The sequence below is a fragment of the Monodon monoceros genome, unplaced genomic scaffold, assembly GCF_005190385.1.
Source record: "Monodon monoceros isolate NGI ecotype Baffin Bay Population unplaced genomic scaffold, NGI_Narwhal_1 Super_Scaffold_4, whole genome shotgun sequence".
NCBI lineage: Eukaryota > Metazoa > Chordata > Mammalia > Artiodactyla > Monodontidae > Monodon > Monodon monoceros.
The window spans coordinates 75,123,801-75,140,961 of record NW_021703781.1 but is presented as its reverse complement, the minus strand read 5'-3'; the positions used below and the strand labels follow the sequence as shown (position 1 = coordinate 75,140,961).

Genomic DNA, 17,161 nt, shown 5'->3' with positions numbered 1-17,161 from the left:
GAGGGGGAGAGGGGGAGAGGGGGAGAGGGGGAGAAAGAGAGAAAGAAAGGTTTTTTTTGAAAAAAAAAAAACCCTGCACTCTCTATAGAGTAACTATACCTGGAGATTCATTGAAGGAAGAGCCAATGTCTTCACAATTATAGCCCTTTTATGCACAGTGCCTGGCACGTAGTAGGTACTCAATAAATGTTAGTTGAATGAATGACAGATACATCCCAGTTTTTTTTAAATCAAACATATGACTCAAATATTGTAGCAAAATGTCCTGTTTTAAAAACACATATCCTTAAAAATTATTTACTTCTGTCAAAGTCTAAGTTTAATGTCATTTTTAAAAGAAGACAGAAGATTGAATCTAAAACATTTAAGAACTGAGAAATGCTATAACATCAAAAATGAAAACTAAAGAACACATTTCCTTCATATAAAAGCATGTTTAATCAAAATGTCACACTCACCTCTGTAAGCAATATTGCTAGCATATCCTGCCTCTGAAAACGTATAGCCAGATGTACCAGAGTATAGCCAACATCGAAAGCCGAAGGACGGTTCAGCAAGCGCACTTCATCTGCAGTGAGCTGACGGGCAATGTCCCCTCCTGATGATTTGTATGCTTCTATAGCAGCTAAATCACCTTCTACAACCCCTAAAACAAGCATCAAGACAGAAAAAAGTTCAATTTTATTTTTCTTCAAAAAGCATAAACCTGTAGCATTCACTCTAAACACTGATTCTCTGTGCTTCCTGGATCCCGGGGCATCATTTAAATGTCCTATAGAATATAAGGAAAATTAGGCTTCCCTGGTGGCGCAGTGGTTGAGAGTCCGCCTGCCGATGCAGGGGACACGGGTTCGTGCCCCGGTCCGGGAGGATCCCACATGCCGCGGAGCGGCTGGGCCTGTGAGCCATGGCCACTGAGCCTGCACTCCGCAAGGGGAGAGGCCACAACAGTGAGAGGCACGTGTACCGCAAAAAAAAAAAAAAAAAAAAAAATATATATATATATATATAAGGAAAATTATAGTGTATTCCTTTCCTTTTCATTTCCTTCCAGAATTAGAACTGCCTAGTTAGGCACTTACCATCACATTAGTGCTGGTTCCATGCTCTGGTAATGTTTAGAGAAATTATTAGAATATATTAATTGGATCAAAGATCAACAATCTAGTGTGAGTAACTAGACTTCACAAAAGACACTAAGTTCCTGTTCTGGTCCTGGCTCTGCAGAAACCAAGGAGACAGGGATGTGCTTCCCACTGGTGTTGGGCTGCTTTTGCCCTTTATTCTGCCTTTCTTTTTTTTTTTTTTTTGGCGCACTGGACTGCCAGGGAATTCCCTATGCTGCACTTTTAAAGCTGGATCAAAACAAATGCTGAGCCTTCCACACTACTGTTTTGTTAGCTTGGAGACGACTTAGAGCAGTCAAAACTATTTTTAATGTAAGTAAAAGTTAGCAATATTTTGATTTCAGAATTTCTCTTAGCCAAGTCTTCCTTACACCCATTAAGAATTATTAATACAGTAAAACTTGAGCTAGATGATTCTGAACAGAAACAGGCTAAAATAAAACACTATAAACCAGTTGGGGAGTAGAGATACAAAACAAGTATCAATTTTTCCAAATCTATAAAGAAGTTTCCATGCCCACTGAACCATGCTATTATTCTTAACACAAATTAATGTTAGGTAATGACAAAAATCCTGTTTACTAAGCAGTACAGTACATCTATGGATAATAAACAGCCCTGGCAAAAAATGAAGGCGTAGGTTAGCTTCAAATTTACCACAAATAGTATTAAACACACACACACACACACAAGACTGTAGGACTAAATAAGTTTGTTTCCTAAATTACATCAAGAAAAATTTGTTACATAAAATGCTACTACTAGCTAGAAATATTCTTAGGGTACTTTAAAAAAAGCATTTTAAACTGCTATCTTGAATTAGGAATTAGATAAATAAGACCTATTCCTTAGATTATTACAGATTGGTACAATGCAACAAGTTCCCCTGTTATTAAAAATAACAAAGCTTTAAAATGATAATTTCCACATTCACCGAATGCCCATGACACATAAAGCAATATGCTGGGCACTGTGAGAAACATAAACACAGTAAAAACATGATTCCTATACTCAAAACAGTCCTTCATCACATTTGTGAGCCATAAAAAGCCAGCTTCCAAGTTTTCCAACTCTGGGATGAAAGATCCCTTCTGCAAAACTAGATCCTCTCGCCAGAAAAATGACCCCCTCCCCCTGAAACATATATTTTTCAGGTTAACAATCCATGATTTCAAATGAGAATACCTTATAGAAATTTTTATTTTCACAGCAACGTAGGTTAATACATTCCTCAATATAAACACCTAAGGACAGCTATAGCCCCCACTGCAATACATAAAGGACTTCAACACACCCTTACAAGGCTTAGTGCCCTGGAGAAATCATCAAGGCTAAAATGTAATATAGTTGGCATGAGACAAGGGTAGGTGAACCTTCTCAAAAGGGCAAACCTGAAGAACAGACACACAAATCTAAAATCTGCTTAACTTGTTTTAATGAACAGATGAGAATAATATAGTAGAGCTCATAACTTTTTGAAAAATTTAATGCTGTATATTTTTTTCAAACTGAACACGCCCTACTCCATTTCCTTTTGTGTGTATATATTTCCTTATGAAGGCAACTGTTGTTCACTTCAGTTCTATCAAAGCTATTAGTAACTATTTCTAGGTGTGTGCAGTATCACCACACCTTTTACAGTTCTTAGCTTCAACCTAAAAATATATATTTATAAAATTTCTTTGTATGATGTAAGAAATGTTCTAGGCAGTTCCAAAAGCAACACAAGGACCAAAAGGTCTGATTTACCTGAAAAGATAAAGAGGAAGACCTGCACAGTACATGTATATGCGTGTGTGTGTGTGTGTAAATACACACATATATTTTTTTGTTTCCCAAAGACAAAGATGAAGTAGTCTAAAGGTAAACGTCAACTAACTTTGTTCTTTTGGCTGGAGGAAGGGGACATCTTTTAAATCACTGTCTTCACTATTTTTAGCTAACTCATCAAATAGCTGATGTCTGAAAGAATCTCATCTTAGAAATGCTTGCTTAAGAATTCATTTCCTCTCTAATGTTTCTGAAGGATTTCTGTAATTAGAAACTAATTAGCTAGCCGAAGGTGGGGAGGATTACAGACCAAACAGCACAACAAAGTCAGCAACTGTGCTTTGGAATTATGATTTACAGTCTGCCTTCAAACTAAACGTTTTTAATAAAAACAGAACTTCAAATGATGAACTGCATGGTATGTGAATTGTATCTCAATAAAGCTGACATATACACACACAAACTGGACTTCTATTTGGCCTAATCCAAGACATAAAAAACAATTATTTCCCCTGATCACAAGCTCTGCACTAAACTGCAAATAGGGAATCCTGCCCCGACTAGCATGGAACATACACAGGAGGGTGAACAGAATAGAGAACAGAATAGAGATTCTGTTCTCTATTCATCACAGCATAAAAAACCTCCAAACTTTCCAGAACATGAAAAACACAAATTTAAGTATAGGGACAAAATAATATTTAAAAGAAAAGTATTTTATTGTCTAATGTTTGGGAATATATAATTCCATTCTTTTCATTAACCATAATTTAGAGCTCACAGTTTCAGTTACTGGTGAGTTTTTGGCTACAAAGATGAGTAAATTTATTACAAATCAAATTTCATGAGAATGTCAATGAACTGTCCTAATTTTTGTTGTATCTCTATTACACACTGCTCAAGAGGAGCCAGTGATTAAAGTTTCTTCACAGATGGGTTTTCACTGTAAACATGGTGTCTAAAGAATGTGGCCTACACTGAGATAATTTAAGTTTTAGCGACCACATGTTTTCTACTTGGGGGGGGGGAGCATCAGAGTATATGCAAAACAACTTGGAAAATGTCTTTGAGTTCTTCACATAACATTACGTTTTTACCACCTTTTAAGATTACGGAATAAAACGGAAAGCAGAAAAAAAGTTAAAGAGTTGGTAGGTAGGAAAATACAGTAAATAAATCTAAGTGGTAAAACCTCACTTAAAGTAACAAAGATCAGGAAAACGCGGGAAAGTTCCAGCAGAAGAGAAAGAGGTGATGTACACATGCTTTCCAGGTTACTGACATATCACACTATCTCCAAGAGTAACTAAAGCATCTTAATATGTTGTTTTGAAAATTTAACAAACGTTAAATATTACATGTTCTGTCCCTTCCTCTTCCATGTTATGAAGGCAAATTAAAAAGACAGCTGAGGGCTTCCCTGGTGGCGCAGTGGTTGAGAATCTGCCTGCTAATGCAGGGGACATGGGTTTGATCCCTGGTCTGGGAAGATCCCACATGCCGCGGAGCAACTAGGCCCGTGAGCCACAACTACTGAGCCTGCGCGTCTGGAGCCTGCGCTCCTTAACAAGAGAGGCCGCGATAGTGAGAGGCCCACGCACCACGATGAAGAGTGGCCCCCGCTTGCCACAACTAGAGAAAGCCCTCGCACAGAAACGAAGACCCAACACAGCCATAAACAAATAAATAAATAAATTTAAAAATAACAACCCAAGCCAAGCTGTAAGATGTTATTTGAAATTCAAAATAGATTCTCAAGAAGATAAATAAACCAAGTGCCCACTGTTTAAAAAAAAAAAAAAAAAACAGCTGAAGGCACTCTAAGAAGATTAACTTTATAAAACTAACCTGCTGTATCAATATACATTCAAAATTGAGTGAACTACACAGCTAGCTAAGTGGTGGTGCATAATTACAGATAAAGGAAAGTTAATATACTTTAAAAGCATAAAGACCTAAGAGTAAGTGAAATTATTAAAAAAAAAAAAGCTCATCTTGTTCTGTAAGCTGGGCCAAGAGTAGAATTTAACATATTTTGAAGTCACGGGTCACAACTCACTGGGGACACTTCACAGCTACTATGGAACTCCGTTGGTTAGAATATGGAGCTGGCTCATAGATGTTTAGAAAACAGACTTATTTTTTCCCCCATATATGGCACCGTTTTCAAAGTTTTGCCTTGTTTCTTTTGACATAAAACCATAATGGTAACTAACTTTGAAAAGAATGCCAAATGGTAAAAAAAAAGCCAGGACTTACCTGAGCCCACATGGGCCAGCTCAACACTACCCTGGAGTTCTATGGTAGCTGTGACATCACAGCATGGTTTATGCTGTGGGGTCAGGGTGGACTTGGAGTCAGCTGGCACAATTTCAGGAGCCCTTAAAGAGAAAAGTTAGTTTTAAGTGGTAATGTTCAGAATGTCCTTTACCATGGTCAGTAGAAAGATGCAGATGTGGTGGCTACGAGGTCTGGGTAGTTTTCCTCTATTCAGAGTTTAATTCACTTAACTGTCTTTGCATATTAAAAAGGAAACTATACCACCCAGTTATACTTTTTCTTCATACTCCTAACCATTTGGCTATAGTTCAAAGACAAACTTGGCTTAGACAGACACAGCAATCTCTTTCAATACTCAAACATGACCTTCTTTTTAAATAAAATGACCTCAATATTTTTAAATGTATCTTAAGTAGACACAAGCTATGGCAATCCCAAAAATAGTTTGAGCAGACCAAACAAATCACCTCCCAGATGCATTTTTTACATAATAACCAAAGGCAACAAGTTAAAATCTACCATTTCTATTCCTAGAATAGTGCTACTGAACAATAATCTTTTCAAAAAAACCAAGAGATGAAAACCACAAATTGGAAATAAATTCTTAATCTAATCTATGCTTTATCACAATGGGTTTCTATTCAATTCATTCAATAAACTTACTCCATTATGAAAACATTTATTGATTGACTGATTGATTGCCACACCGTGCGGCTTGCAGGATCTCAGTTCTCCAACCAGGGATTGAAAGCAGTGAAAGCCCAGAATCCTAACCACTAGGCCACCAGGGAACTCCTGAAAATATCCTCTTCAGAAAAATTAAAAACTCAAATTATAGGGAAGTCAAAATAATCTCTAAATAAGGCCTTTAAATGTTCTATTATTAACCATGACAAACTATGCCAAATGTAGCTTATACTTTGGTGCTCTTACCTCCTTAAATCTTTGATCAGATTGTTAACAACCAAACTGCTGTGAAAATATAAATCCCCAAAGTCATGAAAAAAAATACCTGAATTGATAGAGTACCTTCATAAGAAAGAAGATCTTGCCATGCAGGAAGAATTACTGCTAAAAGCACAATGGAAGGATATAAAGGAACATGTCACAAAGTTATCTTTGGGAAGGTGATCAGAGATGAGGATCAGTGTTAATGGGTTAAAGATGAATGTGAGTTACAATCAGAAAGGTTACTTAAAATATTGCCAAAAAGTCAACTGAAGGGATATTAAAGTTCTTAAAATCTGAGGTTCTGGTCAAATAAAATAGTATATGTCAAAACCACATTCTGCACTGAAACCAAGTCCAAAAGTTTTTGACTTCAGGTAAAAATTTCATCTGTCAAGTTATCCTGGCCAAATTTGAAACCAAATATTAGACTTTTAGAATTATTCTATTTTAGATTGGCCTTCTAAGAGGAACTGAATAGTCTAGCCACTCTCTTTTACCAGTGAGAAAATTAGAGGATAAATAAGCTTTTTAAAAGGGACGGACAGATAAAGAAGAAAACCTCTCACAACATAACTTTATACTATTCAGATTATGTCCATATAACTCTTCTTCTAGCCAAAAATACTGATAGAATTAAGACAGAGAATCATCAAATTGGAAGAGATATTTAAAAGTTAGTGCATCTTGATGTGGTCCCCAAGTAGAAGCACACATCAAGAAAGTCCCTATAATTTGCTACTGCAAGAGAAGGTTCCACAGCTTCCGTTAATGCTCATGGCCCCACAACTATCTACATAAAACTATGGATCTACCACCAAATGGTAGATGTTTCCCCAAAGAGTTTCAGGCCCATACCAACAACCCATCAGAATCCTCACTATGGCATGTCTAAAACTGATTTTCATGTTTTCTACATTTAGGAAAAAATGATACTGCTATCCAACCCAAGTGTCCAAACAAAAAACCTGGGCATCTTTCTTAACTCTCCCCTCAGCCCCAATATCAATTCTTCCAAGTTTTATCCATCCTACCTTTTTAAAGTCTCTCTCAAATACATCCCCCTTACCCCATTTTCCACTGCCTCCACCTTAGGTAAGGCCGTACTCTTTCTCACCTGGATTGCTATAATTTCCTCCTTAAAAGGTCTGCTTGCCTCCACTGCTGCCCCCTCCCAATCTAGTCTCTAGGCTATGACCAGAGTGAGCTTCCCAAACCACAAATCAGATTAAGGAAGTCTCCTTCCAAATGTTTACCATTGCCCTTACATTAAGAGCGAAAATCTTCAAACAAATGAACAGGCCTTGAAAGGTCCAGCATTATCCTGCAGCTATTTCTCACAGCTCCCATTCTACACTCCAGCCCTATAGACTTCTTTCAGTTGAATGGATGGGCCATGCTCTCTTGCCTCTGGAGTCTTAACAAATGCAATTCCCTCTGACAGAAGCACTCTTTTCCCTCTTCTAAGGTTTTGGCTTAGATGTCATTTCTTCCTGAAAGCCCTCTCCAAATGTCCAAATGAGTTTAGGGTACATACTCCTCCTCTAACACCCTATACTTCCTCTCCTGAACTTATCACACTATTATTGACCTGTTAAATTATTTCTTCACTGGACCACAAGCTCACTGAGAGCCCTGACTTCTTTCCCGGTGCTTGGAAGCACACTCAATGATCGTCTGAATGCATAAATGAATGGACGAACAAACAAATAAAAGGTGAAAATGAAGACAATTCTGAAAAGCAAGCAGAGGGTGGATCAGGTTGGACATTTGTCTTTTGAGATTTTAAGATATCTAATAAAGCCATAATTGTTTAAGCAAAAGTGTGATACTGATGTAAAAAAAAAACATCAAACTAAAGAGCCTCGAAACAAATGAAGCAGAATCATTTTATATATGACAGAACCACCCAAATCAATGGGGAAAGAATTTAATAAATCATATTAACGGAAATTATCTGTAAAAAATATTTTAATCCTTAGTTCAATCCAAAAAACTGTGAAAAACAAAGATAAAATGTTATAACTCTCCCCACAAAAAAAAGGTAAAGAAAATGTGCAAATATGTCTGGTATATATCTTTAATATATACATTATATTCATATAGACTTGATACAACTTGATAAAATCACAAAGGAAAATGGACAAAAGACATAAATCAACAATTCACAGAAAAAAATACAAATGACTAATTAAATGAGATAGCTTGCCTCCATTAATAACAAACATCAGCAAAGATACAGCTATACAGGTACTCTCTTACACTGATGATGAGAATATAATCAGTACAGTCCTTCCACGCAGCAATTTACCAACATGCACAAAATACCTCTGACACGTTTCCATCATTTGATCCTGTTACCCCATTTCTGGGAACCTAAGAAAATCATTAGAAATGCTGACGATTTTGTTCATCAAAACACTATCAGAATAAAAAATTTTCAAATAACCCAAAGGCCAATAATAAGGGCTATGTTAACTTAAAGTACAGCAGCTCGAAGTCATATTACACATTCATTTTTTTAAAGATGAAATATTTTAATTACTTCAAAATGTAAAATTCAACAACAAAAAAGAATGTACATTATTTCCGTTACATAAAAATATTAAAAAACTGAAAATACAAATATGAGATTTCCTCTAGATAGTGATATTATAAACTATATTTTTTCATAGCTCTTCTCACCTCTAACATACTCTGCAATGAGTATGCTCTGCTTTTATTATTTAAAAATAAATTAAACCCTTATATACTGTTATAGGAAGTCAGTATATAATGCCAAATTTGATAAAACAAGAAATACTGCTATGTCCATCAACAGATGAATGGATAAACAAAATGTGGCATATAAATAAAATGGAACATTATTCACACTTAAAAAAAGGAAGGAAATTCTGACAGTTACAACATGGATAAACCTTGAAGACATTACACTAAATGAAATAAATAAGCCGGTCACAAAAGGACAAACACCACCGTATGATTCCACTTATATGAGGTACCCAGAGTAGTCAAATTCAGAGAGACAGAAAAAAGAATGGTGGTTGCCAGGAGCTGGGAAAGGGGGACTGGGGTGTTACTGTTACTGTATACAGTTTCAGTTTTGCAAGGTGGAAAAAGTTCTGCACACAGATGGTTGTTATTGATGGTTACACAACAATGTGAATGTACCAAAGCCACTGAACTGTACATTTAAAAGCAGTTAAGAGGTCATATTTTGTTATGTATGCTTTATCACAATTTTTTAAAAGGAAAAAAGGATAAAAGGACATTACTCAGAGATATTAGAGGTCCTGCTTCAAATATCACCTATGTAGTATCCTCCCTCCCACAAAAAAGTAAATGTTTAAATTTCATCTAATCACATCCAAATTGAGACTTATTCTGTAAAACGAATGGCCTAGCCTCTGAAAATGTTAATGACATGAAGAGTAAACAGAAAAAAAAACCCCACCTGAGGCACTATTTAGATTAGAAGAGATTAAACAGATAAAACAACTAAATAAAACAGATTATCCTTGATTGAATGGGGTTGGAGCAATAGCTATTAGTGAAACTATTGGTGAAATTGAATATGGACTTCAAATATTAGCGTTTCTGGATAATTATATTGTGTGAATATGTAGGGAAAATGTGTTTTTAAAACATACAAGGCTATGGGCTTCCCTGGTGGCGCAGTGGTTGAGAGTCCGCCTGCCGATGCAGGGGACACGGGTTCGTGCCGGGGTCCGGGAAGATCCCACATGCCGCGGAGTGGCTGGGGCTGGGCCCGTGAGCCATGGCCACTGAGCCTGCGCGTCCGGAGCCTGTGCTCCACAACGGGAGAGGCCACAATAGTGAGAGGCCCACGTACCACAAAAAAAAAAAAAAAAAAAAAAAATACAAGGCTGAAATACTTAGGGGCAAAATGTCATGACATCTGTAGCTAACTCTCAAATAGTTCAGGAAAAACTCATACAGAAAGACAAATAGAGCTCGCAAATGTGGCAAAGTACTAATAATCGGAAAACCTAGGTCAAAAGCATTTGGTGTTCAATGTATTATATTTGTAACTTCTCTACTGGTTTTGAAATTTCTCAGAATGAAAGGCTGATGGGGAACAGCAGTGGTTACCTCCACAGATAAGGACTGAAGGTGGAGGGAAGAAAAAGAAACTTGCTTTTCTTTATAAACTCCATCTGTAACTGCTTGATTTTTATAACCCTGTGCATAGTTTAATTTATGTTTAAAGTTAAAGTTACTTTATGGTAAACAGTAAAGGTCTCTGGAGTCTAAATACATCTTTTTATACTTAATATTTAAACGATACTTTTGGATTTCATAATTCAATGTGTTCATTTAATATAGTGCTTTTAAAAAAATGAAAGCCTTTACTCAATCAATGATGCATATTCAAATGTCACTGCCATACAATCGAGACTCAGCACACATATTCCTTTTCTCAGCATTAGGAGGCACATTATTAGTTGGCAGGCCTGTGTAATCAATCATTTCTAAAAGCCAGGAATTATGTCTCAGGCAGACTAAAGGCAACCAGAAGGATGCTGCAGGGGCTCTATTTCTGCCACTGCTATCCATTTGCCTTGACACACTCATTCCTGGAAGCTTCTTTCATATCCCAGATGTCAGGAAGCACTTTGAAAAGCCAGACTAAACTGGCCAGGGGGAATAAAATGTGTGTGTATTCTCTACAGATTAGAATCTTACACTGCTGAGGATTCCCACAATTCACTTAAAAACCATGACATAAAATGTTATTTTAAATCCAGAGTTCCAAAAGCACAAGAGGAAATCCTTTGAAACTTGAAAACAAGACAGAACTAGCTGAAGATAATACTCCTTTCACAGTGCTAAAAATAATTCTATTACCTGTAATATCAACTACCTGGGACAGGAAGGAGATTCACAACCAAGAATGTGTATGGAGTGAAAAGGCACCGCAGTTTTTATAGCTACACGCACACATCCCATGTAAGAGTATCACACAAAGTTAACCAAGGACATACAAGGCATTGCCAGCATTCTAGCAGCTTACTTTCCTTTTATGGATGCAGTGCCAAAGATTTGCTGCAGGAGTCCACATATATTTTGGATTCTATTAAAAGCTTTTAATAGAATATTTTAACTCAAACCATTTTTTTTTAATGTTTTAAAAAAGTGCGATGGTTTTAAATGTCAAAGTCTAAGAAGACTTTTTTCAGGCTCCACATTCATTCATATGTAAAACAATATATGAAGGGAAAAGGGACACTAAATAGGAGTATCTTTTAGTCGAACAGTCTGGTATCAATATAAAATCAAATTTATAATCAAACAAAATGGCCCAGCATACAACCATAACTTAAAATGAAGCAATTCTACAGGGCAGGAAAAATTCTGAAGATGGAAAATATTGTCCAAACAGCTAAGGTATACCAAGTATAAGCAAACACAAGTAAAGCAAACAGAACAAATACTAGAGAAATGCCATACTAAAAATCAAGCCCAAATAATGTGGCTTAGCTATGGAATGATGAGAAATATTAGCAAGTGATAGATTACCTTGGGACACAGCAATCAACTTCACATAGGCATGCTTATTTAGTTGACTTGGAAAAAAGGACTGAAAACATTAATATTCATAGGCATCAAACATCATTCAAAAGTTCCAGTAACAGTATTCCTTTCAACCATATCAAGCAAGAAAAACCACTGCGAATAAGAAATATATGGTCTTCATCTACTGTTCCTGGCACATACCTCCTAAAACCCTTGTAATTTCCTATATAAGAGCCATAAGGGTGTCTTTTGTTGTAATATTTAGTTTTGTTCTCAGTCCCTAAATAGCTCCAGAATGATAAAGATGAAATAAATAGGAGTCTTTTGTTGCTCATATAGCAAGCCCCCTTCAAGCACCTCTGAGTTTATGTTAATGAGGTTAACTTCTGGAAGGCCTCTAAGGATGGAGGCTGGTTACCAGGGGAACAAACCCAGTGATTAGAAGGTTGTATCTTTCAGCCCCACACCACCCTCACCTCCTGGGAGGGGAGAGGGGCTTGAGGTTCAAACAATCACCAATGTCCAATGATTTAATCCATCTTGCTCCCATAAAAATCCCCGATATGGGGTTTGGAGAGCTTCCAGGTTGGTGAACATGTGGAGGTGCTGCAAGAGTAGTGGCCAAGAGAGGACACGGAAAGCTTGCCCTATGCGCCTCTTCCACCTGGCTGTTCCTGGGTCATATCCTTTTATAATAAACCAGTAATCTGGTAAGTAAAATGTTTTCCCAGGTTCTGAAAGCTGTTCCACCAAATTATTTGAACCCAAGGAGGTGACCGTGGGAACCTACGATTTATAGCCTACAATCAGAAACACAGCTGACAACCTGGACTAGCAACTGGCACGTGAAGGGGGTAGGGAGGAAGGGAGGCAGTACTGTGGGACTGAGCCCTTAACCTGTGGGATCTGATGCTACTTCCAGGTAGAGTCAGAATTGAGTTAAATTGTAAAATGCCCTGCTGGTGTCTGGAGAATCTGAGAATAGCTTGGTTTGGGAATCTGCCCCCACCTTCCCCCCCCGATACACATACATACATTTGGTGGCCATTACTGCTATGAATGTAGTGTAAGGCTAGAGACACAAAGAAGTGAGTTTTTACTTACAAACACACCTATATACCACCTTTGTCTAGGAAAGGATAACAACATGGCTACATTACACTGAGTCAGTAAGCCTCTCTGCGCTTCTCCCATTGTATAAAATAACAAAACAATGACTCTTGTTTTGTCACAGAACCAGTGAAGGTTAAGTTAAATTTTTCTGAAATTGTCAAATTAAGATGCTATTTGTTATTTTTTTAATGTTATTTGTATTAATTTCCTATTGCTGCTTCAAACAAATTACTACAAATTTAGTGACTTAAAGCAATACAAATTTTTTATCTTAAAATTTGGGAGAGGTCAGAAGTTCCACATGGGTCTCACTGGGCTAAAATCAAGGTGCACTCCACAGGGAGGCTCTAAGGTAGTTTTGCCTTTTCCAGCTTCTAGAGGTTGCCCACATTCCTTAGCTAAGGGCCCCCGCATCACTAAAACCTCTGCTTTTCCACCGTCACATCTCATTCTCCCATCTCTCTCCTTTGCTGATTAAGGACCCATATTACACTGGGCCCACCCGGATAATCTGGGATAATCTCTCCATTTCAAGGCCCTTAATTACATCTGCAAAATCCCTTTTGCCAAGTAAAGTTAACAAATTCATAGGTTCTGGGGATTAGGATTTAGACATTTTGGGGGGGCCAGAGTGCAATATTCTACCTGTCACACTACTTAAATCAGTCATGTAAATCAGAGAAAACCCAAAGGGGGTGGGGAGAAGCGCCTACAAGGAAGTCAAGTACTGGGCAAGTAAAAAATACAAATTTGGACACTACCTCATCATTAATATTGTATTTTTCAAGATACCTAATGTTTTGTGTTTTTTGACAAGTCATCAATAAAATACCTGTGGAGCAAATTAATAATTTTTAAGGCTAAAGGAGTACTTACTGAACTAGAAAACAAGTTTCTTCTAATTTTTTCTTTACAATAACTTATATGCCCTGAGTTACCTTTAGAGTTAAAACGTCAGCCACAAAGATATCTGAATAAATGTATAAAATCACCATTGTGTCTGTCAAGAATTTTCTTTTCTGTTTTGTTTTGATGTGGTAGTTTTCTTGGTATAAATCAACTTATTATCATTCCAGTACACAGTACTACTATCTCTCAAAAACTAACCTTCTACGACTTTTTCTTCCATTGAAGTTAATTTGATTCGTTTGGGATAGTGCACAACACTCCTTTCATTTGACCAGACACTATATCTCAAAACTAGGAATTTAAAAAGTCATCGTAGAAGATTACACACTGCAACAGATTTTTCTAGATGCAATATTGTGATTTATAGGAAAAATTGTCATTCAGATGACCAAATATATATGTTTGATCTTCATCCACAATTCCTGGCTCACAGCTTCCCAAAACCCTTAGAATTTCCTGAGTGATAAAAGTAATGGGATAGTATCTGGTTTCTGGTCCTCAGCTCCTGAAAACACTTCAGGGAAGGTGACTTTTGGATCCCACCCCCAGGGTGGGAGCTGGTTGCCAGGGGATTAGAGGGTTGGGACTTTCAGTCCCACCCACTATGCCACCCTGACCTCCAGAGAGGGGAGAGAGGCCAGAGATCGCCAGTGACCAATGATTTAATCAACAATGCCTATGTAATGAGGCCTCCATAAAACCCCAAAAGGACAGGGTCTGGAGAGCTTTCAGGCTGGTGAACACACAGAGATTTGAGGAGAGTGGCACACTTGGAAAGAGCATCATGGAAGCTCCATGCCCTTTCTCCAAACCTTGCCCTCTATACATCTCTTCCATCTAGATGTTCATCTGTATCCTTTATCATAGCCTTTTATAATAAACCAGTAACCTAGTAAGTAAACTGTTTCTCTGAGTTTCGTGGGGCGTTCCAGCAAACTAATCAAACCCAAGGTGGGGGGTCGTGGGAACCTCTGATTTAGAGCCAATTGGTCACAAGTACAGGTTAACAACCTGGGCTTGTGACTGGCATCTGAAGTGGAGGGAGGTCTTGTGGGGCTAAGCCCTTCACATGTGGAATCTGATTCTCCCTCTGGGTAGACAGTGTCAGAATTGAGCTGAATTCTCGGCCACCCTGCTGGTGCCTGAGAATTGCCTGTTGGTATGAGGAAGCTCCCCACCACACAGACACACACACAAAGACACACACACACACACACACACGCTGGAACTGGGCCTGGGAACCCTTTTCACCAGAGGAAGAAAAGTAACACTAATACAACCTTAAAAATTTACTTCCTTGAGAAAAACCATCCATATACATGATCTTTTTTTTTTTTTTTTTTTTTTTTTGCGGTACGCGGGCCTCTCACTGTTGTGTCCTCTCCCGTCGCGGAGCACAGGCTCCGGACACGCAGGCTCAGCGGCCATGGCTCACAGGCCCAGCCGCTCCGCGGCATGTGGGATCTTCCCGGACCGGGCCACGAACCCGTGTCCCCTGCATCGGCAGGCGGACTCTCAACCACTGTGCCACCAGGGAAGCCCCATATACGTGATTTTTAATACCAATACCAAAGTAAATTGAAAAGAACATTTTAAAATATAATAAGCCTATACATTGCTAATTTTTGTTAAAATGAAAAAAGCGTTAATGAAACCAAATAAACAAATATCAATACATTCTGACATGTTTAACACCATGCAAGTTTTAGATATTTCTACAGTTATATCTGACACTCTGGAGTGGACACCTATACATAACACTGTATACAGCTTTCCAGTAAGGGGGCCAAAATACAATTGGCATCAATAAACAACTGCCACAAATATTAATTTTCAACAGTTATGAGAAGGGGGAAACATTAGATCAAATATAACAATATTTTTGTAGACCACGTGCAAGAAAAAGTTAATTCTAATGTACTGCCTACGTTTTAAGAATCATATGTATTTTTAGACCATCAAAATCTTGCTCAGTAATAAGACTACAATCCTCATGACTTCATTTCAACATGCTCCTTGATAATGAGATTCTGGTTAAGCTCGTAAGTCAGTGATTCTCAACAGGGTATACCAGTACATACTGCAGGCCCCCCCAAAGCTTGGGAGCAATGGAGATGTTACTAATTCATATGTTCTCTATAATGCCATTGCCATGGGGCAAACTGAACATCTCAGCATAAAAATTCCAGCTTCAATATGTACTTGTTATATGAGCATGATTCTTTTCCCCCTACGCCTTCAACAGCACTCCCTCCCGCTGCCCCCCAGTCTCAAACCCTTCCCATCTTTGTTAGCAGGATCACTAGACAAGCTAAACGGAAGAAAGACGCAGCTATTTAAGGCGAAATGCCAAACAGGAAGCAACACGTCCAATGACAACTGAATAAAAACTTTTCAAGTAAAAACTGTGATTTAGGACTCTAGGTATAGAAAACACTACGATTTTTTTCCTTATATATTCATCAAGTTATCAAATATTCATCAGGAAGACGGAGAAATTAAATATAAAGAAATCTGACTTTAGACTCTTCATATCCACAGACTGCCTAGTGATAAACTGAGGCCTCTCTACTCTTTCCAATAAAACCCTATGGGACCTACTTGCTCTGTCTTCACCTGACAGGAAGAAGCCAAGCTGGCTCCCAGTGGGTTGAGCTCCAGGTAGTCTGTAAGGTGAAAAGTACAGAAAGCTAGGAAGAAGGCAAAGAATTAAGAAATTTAGGAGAAAAGCAAAAAGGTTTATTTGTCTTTGGAAGGTCTATCTGTCCAAATTCCAGTTTCCACAAATGTTTATTCACTCATTAACAAAAATTTCAATGCCTGCTATATATAAGGCAATGTTTTAGGTACTAGCAAACAGCTGTGAACAAAACAGACAAAATTCCTGGCCTTCAGAAAGCTTAAGTTCTAAGCAAGAGAGAGACAAATGAGGTGACTTCTAATAAGTGTATTAGGAGGTAACAAGTGTTGTGAAGAAAATTAAAGTTGGGGGAAGAGAGGACAGGACAGGGCTGAAATTTGAGGCCTCACAGAGAAGGTGACATGTGAGAAAACACCTGAAAGAAGTAAATTAGCTAACCCTGCAATCTAGAGAAAGCAATCCGGGCAGAAGAAAGAGCAAGTACAAAACTTGAGGCTTATTTGCAGACAAGAAAGGTGGCTAGAGGGCAGGAGTGAATGAGCGAGGTTGAGAGTAACAGATAAGGTTAGAGGGAAACGTGTGTTTGTATAAAAGTGGGGAAAGTAGGTGTGGGATAGAAAGCAGAGAGAGCCTATAAAATTGGCTTTTACTCTGAGCAACACAGCGAGAATCACTGGAGGGTTCTAAGCAAAGTTTTAGAAGAGTAGCTCCTATTCAGAGAACAGTTTGTAAAGGAGGACACAGACATAGAGGGGATCATGGCTTGGACCAGTGTACTGAGAGGTGGCCAGATGCTGGGTATATTTTGAAGACAAAGCCAGTGAGAATGGAGTAT

General features: G+C 38.0%; 1 protein-coding gene across 5 annotated transcripts in view; it reads right to left on the bottom strand.

Annotated features, from left to right (window-relative positions):
* ZRANB1 (zinc finger RANBP2-type containing 1) overlaps positions 1–17,161 on the bottom strand; it is a 66,413-nt gene that overhangs the window by 22,541 nt on the left and 26,711 nt on the right. For 4 of the 5 annotated variants that reach the window (XM_029245599.1, XM_029245598.1, XM_029245597.1 and 1 more), the window contains one exon: positions 459–646. In XM_029245599.1, the coding sequence (XP_029101432.1) occupies positions 459–646 (188 nt within the window). Of the gene's footprint in view, positions 1–458; positions 647–5,156; positions 5,279–17,161 lie in introns of all 5 variants that reach the window. The other variant, XM_029245600.1, reaches the window with a different exon arrangement.